At 34.4% G+C, this 26,769-nt stretch overlaps 1 protein-coding gene across 1 annotated transcript in view; it reads left to right on the top strand.

Moving 5' to 3' along the window:
• The window catches only part of USH2A (usherin), a 678,599-nt gene that overhangs the window by 234,661 nt on the left and 417,169 nt on the right, over positions 1-26,769 (top strand). The window contains exons 21-22 of the mRNA XM_032872913.1: positions 17,719-17,849; positions 25,498-25,624. Of these exons, the coding sequence (XP_032728804.1) occupies positions 17,719-17,849; positions 25,498-25,624 (258 nt within the window). The remainder of the gene's footprint in view (positions 1-17,718; positions 17,850-25,497; positions 25,625-26,769) is intronic.

The following is a 26,769-nucleotide window of genomic DNA, read 5'->3' as shown; positions in this document are numbered from 1 at the left end:
GATTAAAACATAAAAAGTTCATTCATAGGGGCGCCTGGGTGGCTCAGTGGGTTAAGCCTCTGCCTTCGGCTCAGGTCATGATCCCAGGGTCCTGGGATCGAGCCCCACATCGGGCTCTCTGCTCAGCAGGGAGCCTGCTTCCTCCTCTCTCTCTGCCTGCCTCTCTGCCTACTTGTGATCTCTGTCTGTCAAATAAATAAATAAAATCTTTTATAAAAAAAAAAAGTTCATTCATAAATAGGTTTATCTGCACACAAGGAAACATTTCCCTGATTGACTTACTTTCCCTGAATTGAATTTACCTAATATTCTAGTACCATGATGATACATTATTAAGAATGAATTAATAACCAAATTCAAATATATACATTGTTACCATGCAGATCTATTTTCCTCAAGTCCCATAATAATGTGAATTAATGAAAATGTAATTAAGTTGCAGAGGGAATGTACTCAGTTACATCTAAGAATTTACTTTGTAGCAGTAAGAGCGATTGATTACACAATGACATGGGCTACTAAAAGGATTATGGGATCTTACTCTTTCATTTGCTCAACATACATTTATTAGAATCCTAATATTTTCAAAACACAACTTTGGTAAAAAAAAATGTTGGAGTCTGACGACATTTATAGATTATATATTCCTTGGCCTGGAAGGAGAAGACTGGACTCTTTTCATAAAATATCCTTTCTGGAAAGTCCCTCAAAATGCTACTGTAGTAAAACACTCAATCCTTAAAAAAACATGGGAGCTCAATCTATAGAAGTCTACTAAAGGCAAAGTTATTCTAGGCAGCCAATAGACTTTTCTGTGCCCTACTTCTGATGAGCAAGTCAAGTGGAGTAGAATAGGAATAGACTGGCCATGGGTTTTGTGGTTATGCTAAATTAGTGTCCAAGGACTTTCAGGAGTATCCCCATTCTATATTTATATAAGAGGCAATATGGTGTGATTATGCTAGCACACTCCAAATTAGATTTGGATTAAGTGTTGATCTATCAGAGGCTCCTAAGTCCTTGGGAGGAGTCCTTGGGAGTCCTGATTTTGTTTTACATTTGTTATATTGTTGAAAGTACAGCCAGCTCTTCATTGTGGACTCCCCTTACTCTGACACATAGAATTCTATCATATAAGAATCATGAAGTGATTATAACATTATCTTCAAAATGTAGGATCACAATAAGAAGTAGACATTTTGGGGTACCTGGGTGGCTCAGTGGGTTAAGCCTCTGCCTTCAGCTCAGATCATGGTCTCAGGGTCCTGGGATCAAGTCCCGCATCGGGCTCTCTGCTCAGTGGGGAGCCTGCTTCCCCCCGCCGCCTGCCTCTCTGCCTACTTGTGATCTCTCTCTGTCAAATTAAATAAAATCTTAAAAAAAAAAAGACATTTTGGCTTCATTTTGAACTAACAATATATTGTTTGAAAGTGAAACAAGAAAATTTGTTTTTATTTTATTCCATTTCTGGGATACTACTTTGCTTCAAAGGAGTCTAAAATATATTTTCATATTGCTCCAATTGCTTGGGATACACTGAGCTTGTTACTAGAGAGATTTGGTGTAGAAACCCCAGAGCAACTTTCTTTAATAGTGCTGGGGGTCACTGGAAATTTTCAACCATTGGACTTGACATAAAAGACACTGAAATCACTGCAAGATCAAGGTTATTCAGCAATTGTAGTAATGCTGCAAATAAGAAGAATTTGATGATTTCCTCACAATGCTTGTTTTATAAAATATAACAGAATATTTTAGTACATTTAATATACTTAGTATATTTAAAATAAAAATTTGAAATCTCTTTTATTCAATATGAATCAATAGAAATTTAATTACATAGAGTATGTATGCATATATGTATACATGTAAATGTGCAACTATGTCTATGAATTATATATGTATACACATGTACATCTTCATCCACCTAGATCTTCTTTGAGGTATAAAATGTGAAAATGGAACTTATATATATTATAGATATAGGTCTAAAAATTTCTTTCATTTTTTTAGAAAGAAAAAATAATGATACAAATTCATTTTATTAAAAGTCACTTTCATAGCTAATATCTTCTATATATTCATTTATTGCTAATATATTCTTAACCTAAGCTTAAACACTTCATTTGCTAGAGTAACTTGTTAAAATACTTCCCATCTTACAAGATACCAAGGTAAAAAATATTTTTTATCTTAGGAAACTAAAATACATGCTGAATTTTCTTTATTCTGCTCTATAAAATAATTATTATGAGTAGATTATAATTCACAATTCAGTTGTCATTTAATAGCATTCAATATACATTTTAGACTATCATGACTTCAATACACAGCAGTTCTCTAAAATGTGCTCAAAAGTGGAGAAGGTTTATATAATAGATGAAATATAGCTGTTAAGATGATTGGAATTGAATATGTATAGTATATATTAAAAAGATGAAAATTTATAATTATGGGATGAGGTGAGAGGATCTGATTAAGATTAGCACTCTTCTCATATTTTTCCTTGTGAAATTCTGATTTTGTGTTAATGATTATATAAATATTTTGATATGAGGGCAGTTTGGGGTTATAATCTGGAGATGAGTGGATGGATAGACATATATAGAGAGAGATCTATGTAAACAGATCTACCTAACTATATCAATTTTTTACCTAAAACTTCATGTGATATAAGATTGTAATTATATATTTGAAATTAAGGTTAAAGCTATTCAGAAGATGAAACCATTTGAGCAGTTCCTTGGTGATATTTATTGCCTTTTATAACTTTGGACTTGATTGCTTTTGATAATAAGAGTGTTTTTGTTGGTGGTTCCCTCTATGGGGAATTCTATTTCTCCATAGTCTTCTGAAACATTTCTTCTGGAAAACATTGTTTGACTATTTTTTCTTCCTTTTTGAGATTCATCATAGTCATGTTTAGCTCTGCCTGCCTTCCACAGAATATCAGTACAAGAAATGTATGTTGAGAGAAAGTATAAAAGCGTGCGAAATCTACTAGAAGCATAGGTACCTGGACAATAGATGATTGGAAAAGCCAAGAGTCACCATACTACTTAATGGGTAAAAAATTATATCAATTCCTATTAAGTCAGGAACAGTAAATGATGATTATCATCTATCCTGCTATTTAATATTGCCTAGAAATTATGGCCCATGTGTTGAGACATAAATAAGAATTATCATTATTGGAAAGGAGTAGACAGAATTATTGTTTGTTTGTTTCCAGAAAATATAAGTGTATACCTAAAAAAGGGAGAGAACCCCTGAACCTATTACAAGTGATTTTAATGTTATGATAAGATGGTTAATTAAAAATAAATGTACAAAAAATTTTCTATAATCTGCAGTTACAAATCTAAAGGTGATCCTATTCATAATGGCAATAAAACATATATAATTTTGTATAAACTTAAAAAGACATGTACAGGATCAATTTAAGGAAAGGAGAAAACAAACATAATTATTTTAGTGTTAATTTTAAAAGTGAATGAATTGAAGGGTAGTTAGTATTAGAAAAGAAGGATACTGAGAGAAAGAATAAGTTGTCAGATATTAGAAATATTATGGAATAACAATATGGTATTATATTGTTACAAAAATCTATCAGTGGAACACAATAGAAAGTATGGAGACAAACTCAAGAGAATAGACTTTAATATGCTACAGATGGATTTCAGTCGGTAAACATTTATTCAGCAAATATTTTTGAGCATCTATTATGTGCCAGCTGTTGTTTAAGGTGGGGAAAACGCAGAAGTAAATAACACAAATTTCTTGCCTCATGGAAGGCATTATCTAGCTAGTTTTTAAATGTCTAAGAAAAAACCTAGGATATATCCTGGTCTCACACTATATGTCAAAATAGATTGTAAATAGAATATAATGTTAAACATAAAAATATGGGAAATGAAAAGAAAAAATACAAATAAGTAATAATTTTTGAATTCAGAGACCTAGTTATAAAGAGAGGGAGATACCATTATTGAAAAAAATTCCTTTAAAACATAAATGATGGCACCATTTTTATATTAAAAATAACATTTAGAAGATAATCTGTTTAAAAAAAGTAAATGGCTATAATAGACAGTGAAATGATACCTTTAATAAGAGAAGAACACTTACAAAAGAGTAATAAAGGCAAACAATCCAACTTCCAAAGAAAAACTGACAAAGAATTTTGGAAATACCCAAATGAAGAACTGTGATGAAAGAAATTCAACTTCAGCAGTCATCCTAAAAATACAAATTGAAATTAGAATACATCCCAATTTTAATCTAATGCCAGATGGTGTCTCCCAGATAGGCCTGGCCATATCTCTTCATTATACTGAAAATATTTTTCCTAGCAATGGTTGCAAGACTTTAGATAAGGTATGGAAAGGAAATCAAGCAACTTGAGAAGTCTTCTTGCAATAAAATCAGAAATGAGAAGGCATTCCAGTTGATTAATTTATAAATTCACATACTACTGCAAGATTCTAGAGATCACCTAATCCAACACCTGCATTTAAGAGGAAGAACATGAGGCCTATTCTGTGCAGGAAATGAGGGCTCTGGTGTGAGTATGTTTCAAAAACTATCTGGTGATATTGTTTCCTTGTATCTCTATCATTTGGAGATTATAATGAGTGATTAGTGCTTATAATAGTGACAATAGTCACAGTTTTTAATTGTTCTTAGGAGATAACAGAGGATTATTTGAAAGATGAAAGAGAACTTTCTTTGGTTTATAAAGACAGCAATTAGCTACATTTTTCCAAAACTTCATACACAGTAAAACTCTACTCTTTTTTTTTCTCTGTAGCATTCCCCTACTTTTTATCCTAATTCGTACTTCCAATGTAGTTTTTAGAATGTTGATCTAGTGTTTCCCAAGTTCTTTCAAGGTCATGGCTGACGAACAATTTAATTTAAAAAAATGAAGAAATAATATGTTTAAATGAATAAGATAAAATTTTGGCATTCTGATAAAAGAGTTAGCGATTCGGGGTTTAAACCCAGAGCATTTATAATACTTTCAGATTAGTTTTCAATGGTCATTTTGTGAAGTATAGTCAGTAAGGATTTTGTTATTCATGTATTTGTAGAGCTGGTTACCATAAATATTTTATTAATGGAGACATTTTTAGCACCACCTAATGGCAGCCAAATAAAAAGAAAAACCTTTTCCAATTTAGAATTTATTTGCATAATTCAAATTAAGCTATACAGCAATAGTTGCTTATATATGAAACTGAAGTTTTACATTCCCTGATGTACCAAATAGGCTGCTAGAAATCCATCTCCAAGCCATTGGCTTGAGTGGAAATGAAGCATAAGGGATATTTGATAATGAAACCAAGAGATTTCTGTTTTCTTTATGAGAACAAGGATAAAAAAAATATGTAATAAATTATCCCAATTTTATGTGAGGAGTTTTACTTTAATTTTAGGAATTTACCCATCAAGAGTTCTTTCTCCATACCCCAGTTAATTTCCTGACAAATATACCTTGACTGTTGCATTAGCATGTTTAATTTGTGTAGTTTTTCTTTTCTTTTTTTTTTTAAGATTTTATTTATTTATTTGACAGATCACAAATAGGCAGAGAAGCAGGCAGAGAGAGAGGAGGAAGGAAGCTCCCTGCTGAGCAGAGAGCCTGATGTGGGACTTGATCCCAGGACTCTGGGATCATGACCTGAGCTGAAGGCAGAGGCTTTAACCCACTGAGCCACCCAGGTGCCCCTAATTTGTGTAGTTTTTCAGTAGTTGTTTATAAAGCTTTGACCAATTTAATATACTTGTCTAATAAAACATCTTTTATCTTCAGTGGATTTTTTTAAAATGAAGAGTCATGTCTTCCTGCTTCTTCTGTTAGAATTGTTTTTATTGATTGTGAGTTGAACAATGTGGTTTATATCAGAGATAAGTAACTCTGATATATCAGATATACCTACATCAGAGATAAGTAACTCTAGCTTAAGTTGTACCTATTTACCTTGAATGGTTCCTATCAAGACTTGGGAAATGTGTTGACTGTCATATCCTTAACTCTTGGATCAATGGTTCTGGTTATACTACGCATCTGAAGGAGAGTTGTGATAACACCAGATTTGAACATTCTTCATCCTCATCTCAGCACTTGGGCTTGATACTTCTTTTGGCTTAACTTGATCAAATAGTCACTTGTTTTTAATAGTACTGTCTCCTATAAAATCCTATAAAAACATGTAAATAACAGGATAGTCTACAAGTTGACTGTATTCAAGCCGTATGTATAGCTGTTGCTTTCATATTCCTACAAAATCTCTTATAAAATTAATGAGAACCTGTGCTTCCAATTTGGGAATAGAGGAGTGAGAAAGACTTTTAATCCCATGATGACAAGAACCCAGGCTAAATAAATACCACAATTTTCTATGAGGCTATCAAAGAGCAGGTAATGCAGAAAACCCTGGATGAACTGAATTTTGGGAAGAAATGAATGCCTTATAGATAATCAGAGAACTGTGGAAGTTTCCATATCTGGGGGTGGGTACTTGACCTCAGGGAAGTAAGCCTGATTTATATAGGGAGAATTTTCAGGATCAGGGAGAAATCAGCTGTTAGACAACAGTATGTCTTTGTGAGATGAAATGGTATCTAGAAGAGGTCCAAATGCAAAAACAATAACCCCCAGATAAAGCCCCAGATCTACTATAGCCTAACTCATATTTTTTCCAGAATGTGCCCATTGAAGATGGTCTAGAAATGGACTCTTATGAATTCTTGCAGTGATTGAATTCTGGTATGATGAAGGAATGTAATCCAAACATGAGCCAAAAATAGCTATAATTTCAACCCAATATTCTCCCTGCTTAAATATAGGCAAAATCAAAATGGTGACATCACTAGTCATTTTGAGAGGGGCTAATCACAGGTAAATTCAGTCTAAATAAACCCCAGTTTCAGTTCAACACAGTCAACAGAGGTATATTATCAGATGACTAAATTATTGAAATTAGAATGCAAAAAAATAACAAGTATTATAAATATTTTAAAGAATTTAAAGGTAAAGCTGCATATAGAAGAGGAAGAAATAGAGGATTTTAAAAGAGAAATGGTAGCTCTAAAAAGGAATAAAATAAAACTACATTTGAGAAGTAAAAATATATAACAAAATCTTTATTGGATGGGTTTAACAGCAGAGAGTGCAGAACAAAAGGTTAATGAGTTTGAACACAGATAGTTATGTAATAAATAAAAACAAAGAGAAAAAAGATTGAAAAAATAAAAAGAGGATCAGTAAACTATGGGATAATATCAGGAATTCTAACATACATGGAGAGGAGGGATTTAGGAAGAAAAGAAAGAAAATATGCAGGAAAAAATATTTGAGGGAATAACTATTGACAAATCTTCATATTTTATGATAAAACAGCAATCTACAGATAAGAGAAGCTCAGGGAATTCCAAACAGGATAAATACAAAGAAATCCACATCTTTGGTATATTACAGTCAGTTTACTAAAAACAAAAAAATAAAAAAAGTAAACCAGCTAAAGGTAAAAAAAAGACGCAGCATATATACAATGAAAAGAATGACAGCTAACATTTCATTTTCTGTAATAAAGACTAGAGGTAATAGAATGTCTTTGAAAACAATAACAAAAGCCAACCTGAATTCTGTATTCAGAGAAAATATTATTCAAATATCAAGTTGGGAAACATTTTAAGATAAACAATAACTGAGTTAATACTTCATGAGAAGTTCTAAACTACAACAAATGCTAAAAAATTATTTCAGGCTAAAGGAAAATAATACAAGATAGGTACTCATAGCTAATGAAAGAATAAAGAAAAAGAAAAAGAAAAATATTTTCTTGATTTCTTTAAATGATAATTGACTGGCAGAAGCAAAAATATAAATGTATTCTGCACTTCACATATATATAAAAGTAAAATTCATGACAAAACTAGCACCAGAGTGGAAGATGGTATATGGAATTATGCTGCCATTGAGATCTTGCATATGAAGTGATAGAATATTAATTTGTGGTAGAACATTATAAGGTAAGAATGCATATGAGTACCCATTTAAAAAAATTTAATTATTTAAAATTAACTCATTTCTAAATACTCCATTAATCAAAAAAAAAATCACAAAGGAAACTTTAAAAGTTGAAAATTTTAAAGTTAAAAACAAAAGTACAACATATCAGCTTTTGGAATACAGCTAAAGTAGTGTTCAGAGAGAAATATATAGATTAAGTAATTATCTTTGGAGAAAAAGATCCAAGCTTTTCCAAGTTTCTTATTAAAAACTCTAGTAAAAAAGTAAACCTAAGTAATAAGAAACAAGAAATAATTAAGATATTATCAGGTATCAGTGGAATAGAAGCAGATAACAAAGACCAAATTTGGCTTGCAAGATTATTGGGAGGTGGAGACCAGCATAAGGAGGGTGTGATTTTGAACTTATTTTCAAAGATCAATCAATACGTTTCACCACATTAATAGAGTAAATAGAACAAAGTATCATAACATATCAATAGATGTGGAAAGCATCTGACAAAACTTAACACCTACTTATAATGAAAACTTTCAGCAAAATAGGAATAGGGGGGAAACTTTCTCCATTAGATGAATGACTGCTACAAATTATCCTATAGCTTATACCCATAATAGTGAAATATTGCCTGATTTGCTTTTCAGCTAGGAATCAAGTCAGCATTCAGATTTTACTGGTGGTCCCAGCCACTGCAATAAAGCAAAATAATAATAATAATAATAATAATAATAATAATAATAGGTATAAATATTGGAAAGGAAAACGTCTTTATTTGTATTTTAACATGGTCATGTATGTATGTTTAATCTCTAAACAAGTGTAGAATAAGACAAATTCAGAAATGTTGCAGTATAGTAAGTCAATATAAATAAAATTGATCAAATATATTAGTAATAAACAATTAAATTTTTAAAAGAACATTTAAAGGCGGCTTCAAAACACAGTACCTTAACAGGGGTCCCTGGGTGGCTCAGTTGGTCAAGCATCCAACTCTTGGTTTTGACTTAGGTAGTGATCTCAGGAGCCAGTGATGGAGCCCACGGTTGAACTCCATACTCAGCATGGTGTCTGCTTAAGATTCTCTCTCTCTAGGATGCCTGGGTGGCTCAGCAGGTTAGAGCCTCTGCCTTCAGCTCAGGTCATGATCCCAGGGTCCTGGGATGGAGCTCTGCATCGGGCTTTCTGCTCAGCGGGGAGCCTGCTTCCCCCTCTCTCTCTGCCTGCCTCTCTGCCTACTTGTGATCTCTGTCTGTCAAATAAGTAAATAAAATATTTTAAAAAAATTATATCTCTCTCTCTATCCTTCTCCCTCTGCTCCTCCTCTCGCTCAACTTGTGGGCATGCTCTCTCTCTTTAATTAATCTTTTGATTAATTACTCTTTTGATTAATTAATTAATTGAAGAGAATACTGGAGTAGATGGTGCCATGGAAACAGCTAAAGCAGAGGGGTGGTAAGAATTGTTAATAGACCAGTCTTAACCAGCCAATTAGTGAAGTTGGGATCTGATAAAAAGACCTATGGAAGATGAGGTAGGAAACCATGCAGAGATACCTGGGAAAGACAGAGATACCTGGGAAAGATATTTCTAGGCAGGAGGAAGAACAATTTGCTAATGTACTCAGAGTAGAAAAAGGGAAAAGAAATATAATAGGAAGTGAAAGAAATTGTGGAAACTGGATTATTTAGGATGTAGTAGACTATTGTGGTGACTTCCACTTTCACTTGGAGTAAGACAGGAAGTCTTCAGTGATTACCAAGAAGACGAATATGACCAGAACTGTCTTTTTTTTTAAATTAAGATTTTAAAAATTTATTTATTTTAAAGGGAGTGAGAAATAGAAAGAGAGAAAGCATGAGTGGGGAGGAGCCAAGAAAGAGAGACAAACAGACTCCTCACTTAGCACAGAGCTGGAAGGGGGGCTGACCATGTGGATCATGACCTGATCTGAAATCAAGAGTCAGATGCTCAACTCACTAAGCTACCCAGGCACCCCCAGAATTGTCTTTTGATGGGCTCACACTTTAGCTATTATTTTAGAATAGGCTATAGTGTGTGTTTATGTTCATGTGTATATTGGTTGGAGGGGTCATGGAGCAATGATGGGAAAAAGAAGATCAGTTAGGGGAAATAATTACAACAATCCAGAAGACAGAGAATGATGATTCATAACACAGGAGGATCCACAATATATAAAAGAACTTGAAGAAAGCAAGTAGAAATAAATAAATGAAGTCTTTGAAATTGGGCAAAAGACATTTGTTTGTATAGCTCCCAGGAAAATATATGATTTTTGAATGGTTTTTTTATATGGCTTTTTTTTAATGATATGGTATTGAAGATATATATGAGAAATCTCACCACCATGAATTTAAAAAATGAACTGAAACCACACTGAGTTCTCATTCTTTGCATCTCAGATTTTGAAATGTCCACTGTTGACCAGAGTCTGGGGAAATGGTCATTCACACTATTTAAAAGCATGTGGATTAATTATTGACTTTTGAGAGGTGATAGGTAGAGTGATATTTATAAAAATTTGAATAATTTTTCAATATTTACTATCATCAACTGGACATTATCTTAAAGTTTAGAACAATAAGAGAATATATTTGTCACAGTACTGCCTTTGCTTTAAGAAATAGAAGCTAAAACTTTCAGTTCCTACAGTTCTATAGCATTTTAATTTTTAGGTAGCCCTATTATTTATTAATTTTTGGCAAACTTTTGTATTAAAGTTTAACATATATACAGAAAAGTGCAAAAATTATTAGTGCATTGGTTGACGAATTTCAAAAACTGACCAGCCCTGTGTAACCAGCACTCAGAGTATTAAGTAAAACATATGGGACCCCCAGAAGTTCTTCATTGTGCCCTGTTCTGCATCACAACCAGTGTTCCCACTATCCTGACTTCTGACACCATTCATTTAATTTGCCTGATTTTAAACTTGATGTAGTTGAGATTATACAGTACATTTTCTTGGAAAGGTTTATGCAACTAGCGCATGACGCTGTGGTTTCTTCATTATCATTGCTATATCATATCCCAAGTATTTGTCTTTTCCACAGTTAACGGGAATTTGTGTATATTCCATTTTCATCTATAATGAAAAGTATTGGTATAAATGCACTTGTATATATTTCTGAACCTATGAATTTGGGGGGAACATATACCTTGGGGTAGAATGGTTGGATCAGAAAGTATGCCTATATTTAGAAGATATACGGATAACTTATGCATAGTGACATAGTTTTTCAAAGTGTTGTAGTGATTTCCACTCCTGCCAGTAGTTTATGAGCATTCCAGCTGCTCTACATATTTGGCTATACTTTCTATTTTCTATTTCATTTCAGCCATTCTAGTGGACGTTTAGTGGTATTGCATTTTATTTGGCATTTCTCTGATGACTAATGATCCTGAGCATCTTTTGATTAGTCATTTGGATATCATATTTCTTGAAAAGCTAATTGCCCCCATTTTTTAAAAAAAGATTTAATTTATTTATTTCAGAGAGAGAGAGAGAGAGAAAGAGCATGAGCAGGGAGGAGAGGTAAAGGGAGAAGGAGAAGCAGACTCTGCCACTGAGCAGGGAACCTGATGTGGGGCTTGATCCCAGGACCCTGAGATCGTGACCTGAGGGGAAGGCAGACACAACTGAATGACCTACCCAGGTGCCCCTCCCCCCTCAATTTTCTAATGGATTGTTTTCCTTTTTCTTGTTGATTTGTAGGATATATTCTGGATACTCGTCTGTTATCAGAGATATGTGTTGCAAATATCTGCTCCTACAATGTTAGTTGCCTTTTCACTCTCCTATTCATGCCTTTTGTTAGACAAAAGTTCTTAATTTTGATACAGTATAATTAACCATCCATTCCCTTTCTATTATAGTTTACCTCACCGTTCAAGAATGTTTCGCCTATTCCATGGCCTTGTAACTGTATTGTTTTTATGATTAAATGTTTAAAGTTATAAAAACATTTATATAAAAGTTAAATATTTCCAGCTAAATCTTGGATATTTAGATTTTTTTAAAATGCTAGGCCATGGATGTATGGGTATTTTATTTTATTTTTCAAAAGATTCATTTATTTATCTGAGAGAGAGAGCACACAGAGGGAGAGGGAGAAGGAGAAAAAGACTCCCCGTTGAGCAAGGAGCTTAATGTGTATCCCAACAGCCTAGATGAGTAACTGCACAAAGTATGTGTTTCCTAAATATTTTTTGAATGAATGAATGAATACTGAGATAGAAGAATGCTCTATTATTTCTTCAGAAATTTGAAACAAAAAATACTTAGATTATTTCCTATTTTTTTTCTTTTAAATCAAAAAGCTAAATTCTTAGGCAAGTGAGAAATGTATGTTTTTCATTCTTCTATTCATCTTAGTCAACATTGCTCCTTAATACAAACTTTAAAAATAAAAAAAAAAAATACTTTGGTACTGTTTGGCTCTAGGCCACATATCCTCTTATTCTTGGGACAGGATCAAAGCACATTCATGAGGCATAGAGGAAGAAGGGTCATGTTCAATCACACGGCTGTATTTAAAGCTTCTGCTCTGTCAGTGTACAAAATATCTGTTTCCATTCTTTTGCCCAACACAAGTCTCATGGCTGAACCTAAAATCAATGGATGAGGATATATAAATATATAATTTCTTACAGCAGAAGGAAGTGTGATTATGTTAAACAATTAGGTATTTTACCAATCTGTCTCATGGTAAATTCAATAACATTCTCTTTGAAATATTTTATATATTCATCAAAAGTGTTTTATGTGCCAATACATTTATTTGTGAATTTAATTCATTTAAAAAATTGGTCATATGACATAAAGCGTTGGGCTCAAAAGATAGGACTTACCTATATCTATAGCAATATTATCAAGAACAGGACATCTCCATGGATGTGTGCATTATTCATTTCTTCATAGAATATATGCAAAAAATTCATCTTTGTAATGTAAGCAGAAAGATGACAAGACTGAATTATTTGAAAAAGCTAAAGGAAAGTTGACCATACAACATCAAATCAAATTGATCTTTATTATACTAAATCCTCCCTTTTCACAAGAAATTATCCTTGTTCTGTGTATAAGGTATTATATTTTAGTCGGTCTAGAAGTGCATTTCTTTGTTTTTTAAGTATAAAATTTACAAATGTGTCTGAAAAACACATGCACTTCCGTATCTCATGAATGGCATATAGTATTAGTTGATTTATTCCCACATATAACTCAACTAAATATTCTTGTAATTCTTACTCTGATTCCATTTCATTCACCAAATTTCCCATCAGTTAAGAACAAGTAATTATATTTCTGGATTGAGCAATTATTAATTTTATTAATTTCTTTCCTCATTCACAAGTATTTGCAAGTATGCTGTCTATTTCCACATAGGTGCCTCCAGCACATGGATGCTGGTGGAATTTTGATCGAGATGGCATTGAAAGTATAGAATGATCTAGGCAGTATAGACATTTTAACAATATTTATTCTTCTGATCCATGAACATAGAATGTGTTTCAATCTTCTTGTGTCTTCTTCCGTTTCTTTCATGAGTGTTCTGTAGTTCCTCGAGTACAGATCCTTTACCTCCTTGGTTAGGTTTATTCCCAGGTATCTTATGGTTCTTGGTGCTAGAGTAAATGGAATCAATTCTCTAGTTTCCCTTTCTATAATTTTCATTGTTAGTGTATAAGAAAGCAATTGATTTCTGTAGATTGATTTTGTATCCTGCCACATTACTGAGTTGCTGTATGAGTTCTAGTAGTTTGGGGTGGAATCTTTTGGGTTTTCCATACAAAGTATCATGTCAACTGTGAAGAGAGAGAGTTTAACTTCTTTGACAATTTGAATACTTTTATTTCTTTTTGTTGTCTGATTGCTGTTGCTAGGACTTCTAGTACTATGTTGAACAACAATGATGAGAGTGGGCATCCTTGTCATTTTCCTGATCTCAAATGGAAGGCTGTCAGCTCTTCCCCATTGAGGATGATATTTGTTTATATTCGTTTTTCCTAGATAGATTTATGAAGTTGAGGAGTGTTCTCTCTATCCCTATACTTTGAAGCATTTTAATCAGGAACAGATGCTGTATTTTGTCAAATGCTTTTTCTGCATCAATTGAGAGGACCATTTGGTTCTTCTCTCTCCTCTTATTGATTTGTTCTATCACATTGATTGATTTGCAAATGTTGAACCACCCTTGCATCCCACGGATAAATTCCACCTGCTCATGGTAGATAATCTTTTTAAAGTACTGTTGGATCCTATTAGCTAGGATCTTGTTGAGAATCTTGGTATCCATATTCCTCAGGGGTATTTGTCTGAAATTCTCCTTTTTGATGGAGTCTTTGCCTGGTTTGGGGATCAGGGTAATGCTGGCTTTGTAAAAAGAGTCTGGAAGTTTTCCTTCTGTTTCTATTTTTTGAAACAGCTTCAGGAGAATAGGTATTATTTCTTCTTTGAATGTTTGGTAGAATTCTCCAACTGTTTAATTTTAAAACAATAGTTTTAGTTATAATATCTGATACTATATATAAAATTTTAAAAATGGTAATTTAAAGAGAAGATGTCTGATGGAGAGAGGTACTCTAGACCCAAAAGAGAGAAGCTTAAGAGAAGAGTTGGTAGAAATACAGTTGTTCTCCAGTCAGAATGTAGACCACACTTTGGCCACAACTATGTTTTTGTTGGCAGATATTTCCTTCTTTCCCCTGATTGGTCTACCCTAATAATTTATTTCTTTGCCTCCCATTTCTTTCTTTATCAGGTTTTCGTGATGAGTGCTCCATACCCACTACCTATACATCCATTCTCTCAATCCTTATTACCCACTCATTTGGACTCTGGACCATTCCATTCCATTGAAAAAGATTATGTCTAATGATTACTAATTACCAGCTCTGTAATCTTTTCTTCAGGTCTAATTATTCTGGACTTACAGGAAGTGTTACATGGTTACCTAACTTTGCCTTCTTAAAAAGTTCTCTCTTACTTAGGCTTCCATTTTACAGTATTATTATCCTTGTCCTAATTTTATTAATTTTCTTTTGCTTTTCTTTTCTTAAATGTTAGGGGAGGGTCATTTCCCCCAAAGCTCTTTTTCTTTTTCTATGTTCTGCTTCAAAGAGACATGGATTCTTGACAGGTGATTGCTAATTTATTTTCTTGCCCCTTCTTCTCTTCTAAGATTTAGTTTCTTGTTTCCCTGTGTTGGATAGTTTTTTCATCATTAATAAATACACATTGTGCCCCAAACTGAACTTATATCCTAAATCCCATATTTTCTTATTTTACCTGGCCTTTTTATTTGTTAATAATGATGATTTCCCCTTAATAATTGAGGAAAAGAATTCACCATTTTGTCCCACATCATCACCTCATATCAACATGTCTTAATGAGTTTCTTCTGAAATATAGTCTATTCTTTCAATCCATCTAGTTACTTGTCAGTTCTTAATGAAAAATTTTGTTGCCTTATTCCCCCAAAACACAGTGATATCCTAACTGGTTGCTCTGTGGCTAAATTATCTGTATCTTTTATACATGCCCCCATTAGTTTGGTTGCCATAATCCTGACTTTGACCATCCTATTCCCTTCTTCCACCCAAGGTTTAATGCCTTCCTTTAGTCTATAAGATAAATTCTAATCAGGAAGCTCAGCCTTTTCTGTCCATTTATTAGAGGAGATAAGCTAGTAGCAGGGGTTCATATGAGTTTGAATACCGAGGAGTGATTTGTTGGGACAAACAATCTTATTCTGTGGGTCAGAGCGATGCTGGGATAGACCAGGTACAAGTTTAACAACAAGGACATAATATCCTAGCAGCCAGGAGGAAGAGAATTGGAATGGGAGTCAATGCAATATCCAAATGGGTAGGACAAGTATGTTTAAAGGGGCCCAACACATAAAATCTAGAAGCCAAAGATGCAGAAGCTAAGAAGGCTGGGAAAAAATTGAGTTGACTCTTTGGCAAGTCTGAAGTCCACATTCCAGACTTGCCTTTGCTGGTGTTAAAATTTTCACTCTAAAGATACTTCTCACACAACCTCCCTTTCCATCTTTGTCTTCTATTCAGATTCTCAGGCTGGATAGTCTACGGCTAAGATTAGGTCTTGCCTGTCTCTCTAGATTCTTCTCTTAACTCCCACTCAGACATCCAACATCCCTCAATACTTTAGCCTTTTGTACAGTTTTCCCCAAGTCTTTCTACTCTTGGAAAACAAGCTCTAGCTTCACATTCTCTGTGAAACCTTCCTCAATCCCTTTGAGTCAAATTATATCTTATCTATATCTCTGTATCACTTATCACACCTCATAATAAGTTTTTGTTTTGTCTTTTTCCTCAACTAGAACTTAACATCAGGCACTGGCTTGTCAGTTTTTCTTCTTCACTGTGTAACAGAGTACTCAACAAATGTTAATGTTCTATTGATGCGTAGTTAAAAAATGGCAATCTGACACTCACAAAATGACTACTACCTTCCTGCCTCCACACCTATGCTAAAACTTGACCCTCATCACTGATACACCTCTCCCTGCCTTCTCCTCCTCCAGGCTCTTAGAAGATTTAATAAATGCACCTAGATGCCATGTAATGAACCAGGGCCGGAAAGATGAGTCAGACATGGTTCCTGCAGTAGTTGCAGTCTGTTGAACTCAAATTAAAACCCCACCTATGTTGGAATTTGGTTACCAGGCTAGCCTGAAGGGAACTCTCTCTGCTTCAAACTTCCATAGTTCTGATTGACCGTTATGACTACTCAGATCAGTATTCACTAATTATTTAATATTGTGATCATGAGTTGTTTTTGATTCTCAAATAAGTTCTTGACCTCTTATTTGTTTCTCATCATACAATTTGTCTGCTAAGACACATACATTTTTTATTGTCAACTAAACTGGGAATTCTTTGAGAACAAAGCCTATATCTCTTAAACTTCTGTGTCAGTTTCAATACATTAAGCAAAAAGTGTTACACACAAGGAAGGGTGCTGTAAGTGAGTGGGATAACATGTGTTAAGACCATGTAGGGTAGTGGGAAGACATCTTAGACCATCACCTTCCCCTGCTTCATGAGCTGGGAAAATTCCTCTAAGACAAGAGCATTGTGTGTCTAAGGCAGTAGGTGATCTGAAGGGTGAGGGAGACCCTGAAATTCTGAAAGCTGCAGACCATTTGGTTGTAGGATCCTGTTTCAGAAAATTGGCTCTATGGGCTTCTTCATAGCAGGTCTTTCTAGTTTTTAGCTTCTATTACTAGACTGATTCTTTAAATCTCCTAAGTATTTTAAACAAGCCCCCCTGTGTTCCTTTTCATTCATGTCAAAAACCCATTTATTTTTATGGCTCTGATATTTTCACATTGATACTCTGAGCATCCAATTTTGGGTTGACAACATGTCTTTTCATGTTGATGAGTTTTGCATAAATTGGAAGTACATTATATATTGATTAGTGGGAGTGCAGGCTTGAGTTTCCAAGAACAGGTTGGCATTCATAACAGGATATATTTAAAACCAAATGACTAGGACTATCCCACTACATTGCTGTGTATAAATCCCTGACTGTACTCACTACATCATAAATAATAATGAAAGTAAATGTACGTTTATCAGAAAGAATCAACAAAACCCCAGCACTGATTTGCTGATTGCACTTGTCTCACCAGGCATTAAGGCCAGCTTTCGAACAAGGGTGCCTGAAGGTTTGATTGTCTTTGCCGCATCGCCTGGCAATCAGGAAGAGTATTTTGCACTTCAGTTGAAGAATGGACGTCCTTGTTTTCTTTTTGATCCTCAGGTAAATGAGTAATCATAAGACTTGATATATTTGAGAGTGTACTAGGTTCCAGGGACTGAGGTAAACGCTTATATTTCACATTGAATCTTCACCAAAAACTTGGAGGTAAGTACTATTATTAGCCTCGCTTTACTGATGAAAACAATGGAACTTAGGAAGGTGCTGACGACTTGCCCACAGCTAAAATAGCAGAGCTCTCTTACAAACCGCATAGTCTGACTGAGAATCTGCATGCTTAACAGCCTTATGTTATCTTATAATGAAGATGGAAACTTTTAAATACATTTGAATAGATCTATTTTTATTTTCCTTGAAAGCAAAACTATGTCTCTCTTTAATTCTTCCACATCCTCTCTCCTTCCTTCTCTCTTTTTTTCTCTCTCTCTTTTCCTTCCTCCCTCTCTCCCTCCATACCTCCCTCCTTCCTTCCTTCCCTCCTTTGTTTACCAGCAAATATTTATGTTCCTATCAGGTACTATAATGCTGGGTATCACAGACTATAATAGTTTCAAAGTTAAATTCAACCATGTCCCTGTGAAACAATCTAGGTAAAATTAATGTAAAATATTCATGAACATTATGGAAGAAAAGTACAAGGAGCTGTGTATTATGGGAGCATAAAATAAAGGGTCTTTCTTTTCAGTTGTCAGTCTTCTCTAAAAATGTGATATTTAACTGAGATGCAAAACAATGAGGAAAAGTCAGAGCAAGAACACATGTCTGTACGGAAGATGCATGTTTGAGAAGGGGCAGGACAGGGGAGATACTAATGAGAGCAGGAAGGCACTGAGAATAAAATTTCCGGAAGAGCAAATAGCAAACATTAAGTGCCCAAGTAGACAAGAATGTGACTTATTCTACACATCAAGATGAATGTAATATAGAACAAAGAGAAATGTGAGAGTTTGAAAAGCTGGATGGAAACCAAGTTACCGAGTGCTTTGTAAGCAAATGTGAAGTTTTAAATTTTTCCCAAAGGCAATGGAAAAGTTACTGAATAGTTGTCTTCACTTGTGTTAAACAAGTATTGGTAAGAATTTGACAGTAGGTACTGTACTGGGCCAGGAAGTAATGGAGGAATGAGTAAGGTTTTGTAAAAGATGATTTACTTTCCATTTCCTCAGGGTTTCAACTTTAAACTGCTGATCTAAATCCTAAGTTATGCCTGCCAAGTCAATGTTTTACATTATGGTGTAAAGCTGGCATGACTTTTCCTCTTTGTATCTAAGTCATGGGCCAAAAGCTGTGGGTGAGGATCAGCACCTAATACGTCCTGGACACCCACACACCTTAAAGAAGAGAGGCGGGGCCTGCTGGACTCAGTGTATCTGAGCATCATGTCCGGCTCCTTGCAGAGGACTGCAAGATTCTGGCTGGGTTCTCCCTGTGTCAGGAAGCTGGAAGACCCATGAGTCAACAACTAGAAAGACAAGGAAGAAAGGTTTACACCTGGTGTTTTGACAGGAGCCTGATAACTGCCAGGACAGTACTTGGTAGGCACTCAGTCATAGACTCCTGGGAGTCATGTAGAATTGCAGTTTCTTAAGGGGTACCAATACATGGGCAGTGAGTAAGCAAAGAAGAAGTAGCTTCGCATATAAGCAAATCCAACAGCCAGAGAGAATGAAAGAAGCAGCTGTCTCAGAAGGCCAGGCAGATGACAATGGGGAAAAAAAAACCAACAACCAGCACACTGAAGTTGATGGAGTAACAGAACTGAAAATATTATTTATCATTTGAAAACTCTAAGTAAATGAATTAGGAGAGAGACACTACTGAGCCTGAGATTAGCAGGGCAAAATACGTAAGAAAAAATATAAAAAAGATTTTCAGATCTTCAAATAAGAAGAATTTCAGAAGGACAATAAAAAAACACTTGAACAATAAAAAGGATTAAAAGGATGAGAAAAACATAGTGGAATATAAAGTAGGACAGTATATCCTTTTAAGGAAGAATTGATTATAACTTTATTGAAAGGACTTACGAAGTTCTAGTCAAGGTGAAACAAAACTATTGCTTCTGTAAGACCTCTATATGCCAGGCATGATTCTAAGTGTTGACTGTATATGTAAACACACACACACACACACACACACACACACACACACTCGTTTAAATACCACAACAACTCTATGAGGTAGATTCTCTTATTATTCCCACTTTACAAGTTAAAAAAAACAAACAAACAAAAAAAACCAGAGCCATGGTTAAATTAATATCCCCAAAGTCATCCAGCTAATTAGTGAAGAAGTCAGGATTGAAACCCAGGCATTCCACCTTCGAAGACCATGATTTTAACTCTGATACTCTGCTGCTTGTCAACATGAAAGAATAACGCTTATTAATACCCAGAGACAGATAAAATACCATCCATGTACCGTATTAGAAGGAAATATTTCAGCAAGCCATCTAATCAGAAGGAAAAAAGAAAAGTCTGAAATATGAAGAGGAAAAGCACTGGTGAATATTAAAGCTGGCAATATTAAGTTCAGCTTAAATATTTAATGGCAGTGTGACTAGAAATGTGTTTTATTCTGCCAAAGATTATTTGAAATAGAGGAGACATATGGCAAAGGCAAAACAGACAAACAAACTAACCTCTAATAATTGTTTGGTGCTGAAATTACTAAAAGTTGAAGGAGAGGGAAAGATAAGTGATTTGAAAGTTTTCTAAAGGTATCAACTTAGTAGAGAAGGCGGTAGCGGAATGGATCACATTGGTGTCTTATTTTCATACAATAAATGGGCAAAAATGTTTTGTTTTAAATGATGTGAAATAGACATTAATTATTGATAGAATGAAAATGTTCCAAGAACATCCAAATTAACAAGGTGAAAAGAGAGACTAAATGGTCAAAATCAACAAAAATCATGAAAAGGAAGGAAAATAGTACAGTGAGATAGAAGAAGGTCAGTGAAAATGAAAAATTCTGTTCTGTTTTTCTTCCCCCAACTCATTTATATCTGGGAATAATTGAGAAGAAGCCAAGTGGAGAAAAACCTTAATTGTATAACCCTTTATTCATAGAGCTTTTAAAGTATACAACGTGGGTTCACATTAATTATCTTACTTCATTCTTGAAGTAGCCACTTGAGATAGTATTGTTTTCATCCCTGCTTTAGATGAAGTGGCCTAACTAGGGTCACACAGTAATTTAGTGATGGAACTGGCACTGGATGTAGTTTATTTCATTTAATGCCATTTTGTTAAACACCTATTATGCTCCAGGTGCTGTGCTATGCCGTTACGCACTAATAATAAGTAATAAGTAATAAGTAATGAGAATATGTAATAAGAAATGAACATGTCATTCACTCTTGCCATCCACTCATCTGGGCCTCCCGGACCCACGGTTAGAGTACAGAGTCTCTGCTTGAGTTGGACAGGTCAGGGAAGGACCAAGACCCAGAGAAGTGTCCTGTGGTGAGGTGGCTTCACATTAACTCGAATTTACAATTGGTCATTCCCATTGCAAATGTCCATCCCAATGTCTGTGTGATTCTAGATGACTAAGCACATCCCAGAGCACCGTTAGCAACCGTACGCTGGCTTGTTGTTCATCACCTATTTTGGGTACAGTAAACACACAAACACACCCCAAACATGGGGCAAAGTTTTTGCAGAATTAATACAAAAATGATTTCCCCAGATCTGGAGCATGACTGTGTCTCTTTGAAGAATGTGGTATCTTCAAATTCTGCAGAATAGAAGGTAAAGAGGTTACTCCACTTAGCCATAGAATTGTCATGAAGGTCCTGAGAATGGCTGCCAGAAAACTCTAACTCATCTTTTTCATCTCCTTTTCAATGATCAGATTAGTGTGAGACGAGATAGCAGAGTTCAGGGAGGCATACACAGGGCATTGCCAATCATTTCTGCCCCTTTCCCTTCTCCCTCAAATACTTACATAGAGCACTCATCACTGTCATTAGCTTTTCCAGCCACTCTGTCCCTACTCTCTATACCCAAATCCTAACCTGTATAAAAAGTTGGTATGTGCCAGCCCAGTATGAAATGAATTGTTTATAGCCAAAAGTTGGAGGAGTAGGAGCATGGGCAGGGTTTAATTAATGATGCCTGGCAAGTGAATTTTTATTTGGAGTAAAAGTATCTCTCCACAAGGCAAAAGTTACCTGCATTTTTAAGTGGCAATTAGTTAATTCAAAAGAATATAAGGTATTAGTTGAGCAAGATTAGCTTAGGATGTACTTGAGAACACGTGATCAGGCATATTTTACTAAGTGGTCTTAGGACATGATGCTATATCTCTGTATGAAACAGTGTGCTCAAGCTAGCAGAGACTGTGTCCTTCCCACCACTAAGGAATTTATACTCCAATGGAGGTAAACTGAACATATCACATCTGCTCACTTTTTAATGAAGTCTCTACATATTTTCAGACAAAAAAATGTTGAAACTGGAATAGAGAAAATTTTGAATATTCTTCCATTGTTTTTTTCTCCTTGTAGGTAGGAACAGGAAGGCAGCTGCTTGTAGAAAGTTAGAAGTATCTCACATTTAAGGAACTTAGAATTTCTATATGCTTCCCGATGATGTTCAAATTATATTTTGAATACTTTAGGTACTACTGTAAGCCAGTTTTCTTTCCTCTATCTTTGAATGAGATAAGATTATCTAATGAACGTCTTGTTTTACTCATCAGACAAGTTGTTACTTACTTCATGTGTCTTTCTTATCAGACTGTATAATTCAGTGAGGGCCAAGTCTGACTCTTTTGTCCTGATCTGTCCTCAGATCCCTGAGGCTAAGTCCTTAGAATATAGTAGATGCTCAGTAAATATATGTCTCTTGACGGATAGACTCACTGACTGGTTTAATAACTATTGGTAAAATATACTTATAATGAAGAAATTTATCCATTCTCTACATAAAATTTCCAACTCTTTAATGATTATTTAACAATTCAGTTCTTATTTAATTTCTCAGCTTGTTAGAAACTTTGACTTTTACTGATGATTATTTTTAAGTTACTGTCCCAAATCCATTCAAAAGAGTTAAATTTGAATTGCAAAAAGAGCATTTTTAGGAATTTAAAGTCACCACTATCTAGCACATCACTTCAAAATAACTTAAAGTTATTGTGGATGTTCCTTAAAATATGTTAATAAACTTAAGTAATGAATTTTTTACATAACAACCTATTCCTACACAGAGGCTATAGGTGTAAAATACTTATTTGGTTTTCTTTTCAGTGATTGAATGCATTCTGGGAATAAATATTTGGGGAAGGGGGAAAGATTCTTCATGATATTTAAAACTGGATATATGAACTGAACACTTGGAATTATTATTAAGAGTCACAGTAAAGAAAAGTTCCTCCAATTCTTAATTGCTGTATTTTTTTTGTTAAGTCTCTAACAATTAGCTGTCATCTCCTGTGCTTTATATGATTAACTCCAATTTGGATATACTTGGTCAAATGACATTTTGTTGACCAATAATAACTGTGGTTATCATTTAAATGTTTTATGTTCAGGGGTATTAAGAAGAAACTCACATAACATTCTGATTTCACACAGGAGGGACCTGCAAAAGTGAAAGCTTTCAAACAATTCTGAACGGCATTTATTTAACATGTCTGGTATTTTCCAAATGAAAAGGACAAACTGCATGCTGTGACACTAGAATTGATCGCAGAATTATTCTCTTAACATTGGTGGGGGAACATAATTTTCAAATGATCATCAAAGAATAATATGCTAAGTTCTTCCAAGTATAAAGCAAATTTGGCATCCTGAGGCTGTATGTTACATACTCTTATTTGTCTCCAATAAATGTGATTTCTGATGTAGAGAACTATTAATGCTTCAAATTGTTGCCAAACATAATATGAAGAACCACTTACTCAGACACCTGATCTTTAGAATGCAGCATCGTTTGTAACAATTTTAACGCTAACTAAGTACACTTTGATGAGACAGCATTTAATAAAATGCTCATTAATTTCATCATTAGCAAGGGTATGCTAAGAAGTAAGCCAGTTTCTTATGTCACGCCCAATTAGCATCCCATGCTAGTAATCCCATTAGTATTGTTGAATTCACTAATGGAAAAACTAATGGGCATGCTACCAGGGCACATTAATTGGGCACGACACCAGTTCTGGTTTTAATTATTAAACTACGATAATGAAATGTGTGTTTGTAAAATATTAAAATGTTGAAATAGGATTGAAGAAAATAAAAGAGTAGGTAGAGGAAAGAGATATAAAGAAAGTCAACCTACAAAAATTCAAGGATTAGAAAATGGATTTACCAAATGGTCATCCTTCTAGCTGATCGAGTTGTCTGTAAAAGTTGGGATATTGTCCACATGAGGAGCAACACACCCATCCTCATGGGAAATTAAAAGCTGTTTTTTGGTAATATGAATTTCTGTATGTCATACATGTTGTCATGCTCTGTATGAGGCTTGACAGGAGCCAATTAAATGTGTAGAATGGACATGTTACATCGCTGAAGCTATGTTAGGGAAATATAAACAGAATTGTTTTACTTAAGGTGATATGACTCACGCCCTTTTTGTGATATAAATCTTCAGTTATATCAGGTAATTATCACTTTTATCTTTTTGAAAAATGGTGTTCCAAAATTATGGGAGTTTGGTGAAATATTCCAACAAATTTTTAAAAAATTATAATATTTTACCCAGTCTTTTTTTTTAAATTTTTATTGTATTGAAGTTAATTATTGGTAAGAAAATCAGAAATTAAGAAAGAAATGTATTTTCACTTAGAAGGTTTGGAGTACTTTTCTGGTGGTTTTTTCTTTAACAGTAGTAGTAGTAACTGATGATGGTGATGAAGTTGAAATATTTTATACTTTTATTTGTCCACTAACACTAAAAAAGGTAACATTGTGCTGAACCTGATAGGCTGAAAACGTTTTTACTTGGCTAGAAAATACTCAGATGGAAGGTTTCTCTTCTACTTCTCTTTCTCTGTTTCCTTATCCTCCCCTCCTTCCTGCTCATTTCTGTTCTTGAGGTCTGCCATTTCCTACTCTTACCTGCTTAGGAATTCATTTTTGTCTATGATGCGATGGTCTCAGATACAAGTATAAATGCTAGATTTTAGACTAAAGAGCATGGAGTACAAAGTTTAACTGCCTTAATAATAGTCAATGTATTCATCATAAGTGGCTAATTTTTAATATGACTCTCATTCTTTCTACTGATTAGCAGTGTAGTGAAGGTAAGAGAAACTAAGTTGCTAGACATTTCCCCATCTTTAGAACAATCCAGATTCAATAGTATGTTATTAGTTTTAAATTCTTATTTCATATTTCTACCAAAATCTTAAAAGTTATAATTTTAGAATAGAAAATTCTTTACCTTTCTGATGGCTATAAGTGCTCAAAATGCAAGTGTGCTTGTAAGAGATTTTTTATTCCAAAGAGAAGATCTTTTCAGGCTTGAGTACTATTGTGTTTGCGGAAGGACGTCAGAGACATGCTAGAATGATGTTAGGCATCAACTTTAATGTTGAGTTTGGTTTGAAAAGCATGCATGCTTCCATCGTGATCATGTCAAAATTTATAATTGATTTCTAGCAAATATAGAATTATATGCAATGACTTTACAAACATATATAGTCATTCATTCATTCATTCATTCATTCCCTCAAGGGGTCTTCAGTGGAAGTTACTACAACTAATGATGGTGGAAAACAATACCATGATGACAAATGGCATGAGATAATAGCTATTAGGCATCAGGCTTTTGGCCAAATCACACTCGATGGGCAGTATACAGGTAAGAATAAGATATATAAATAGTTCTATAGCTATGCTAATGTGGCTATACTTTTCTGTTGATTATATTTCTATATCTTTCATTTCACCTTTATCTCCTCTCAATTTCATCTGCATTGCTGTTGGATTTGCCTTTGGGTTGCTCCTAAAATGATGAAGTCTGGCAACCATTTTCTCATTATGCACAGTTTCAGTAAAGCAAGAGAAACAGCAGAGTCATCAGCAGCAATTTTTTCTTTTACAATTTGCAAGGGCTTATACTGATGTTCTCTCATGTTATTTTTGACCCACAAAAGACAAATAAAATAAAGCAGTTATTATATGCATTTTAGAAATGATGAAACTGAGTCTCAGGAAAGGTAAATAACTTTTCCCAATTTGCACAGTTGATAGTGTTCTTGGGATGCTGATCCTGTCTTTGTAATTTGAAGTTCAGTATTCTTTCCATCCTACCCTCTCTACTGTCTTTATATAATTATAAAACAGTCACAGTACCTGCATGATGATTCAAGCTTTTATTAATATGCTCAGGAAATATAGAATTATAATGCACACCTACCGTATGACAGTATTGCTCTAGAAACTCTGGATACAAAGAGCAAGAGTTACATTTCAGGTGGGAGAGGGGCAGGAGGCAGAATAAATAAATGTTGAACAAGATTAAGTAGTGGTATATTTTGAAAATAATAAAGCAGGAGAAAAGAGAAATTGTGTTATGTGTGTGTGTATTGTGGAGGGAATGTTTTGATCTCATAAGGGACTGTTAGAAAAGCCCTCTTAGATAAGGTGACATTTGAACAGAGACCTAAGGAGAGTAACATGTTTCAAGCCAAGGGAGTAGTGGGTGCCAGGGTCCTGAGGTGGGAACATATATATATAAGGCATGTCAAGGACCAACAAAGAGGCCAGTGTGGGAAAGAGTGGGTGGAGGGCCTAGTAATAGGCAGAAATCAGAGAGGCTTTTAGGGCTGTATTACATAGGATCTTGTGGGCTTTTGCTTAGAAAAAAGGAAGCTCTTTGGAAATGAATTTTAAGGGGAACAGGATGGAAATGGGGGAGTACAGTCAATAAATTTCTATAATAATTATAAAATAATTCAGCAAGAAAACAGTCTCTTGAACCAGGGAAGTAAAATTGTGGTTATA

This window comes from Lontra canadensis, unplaced genomic scaffold (assembly GCF_010015895.1).
Source record: "Lontra canadensis isolate GAN:19392208 unplaced genomic scaffold, GSC_riverotter_1.0 scaffold46, whole genome shotgun sequence".
Taxonomy (NCBI): domain Eukaryota; kingdom Metazoa; phylum Chordata; class Mammalia; order Carnivora; family Mustelidae; genus Lontra; species Lontra canadensis.
Note: the sequence above shows the minus strand (reverse complement) of the source record. Positions and strands in the feature narration are given on the sequence as shown.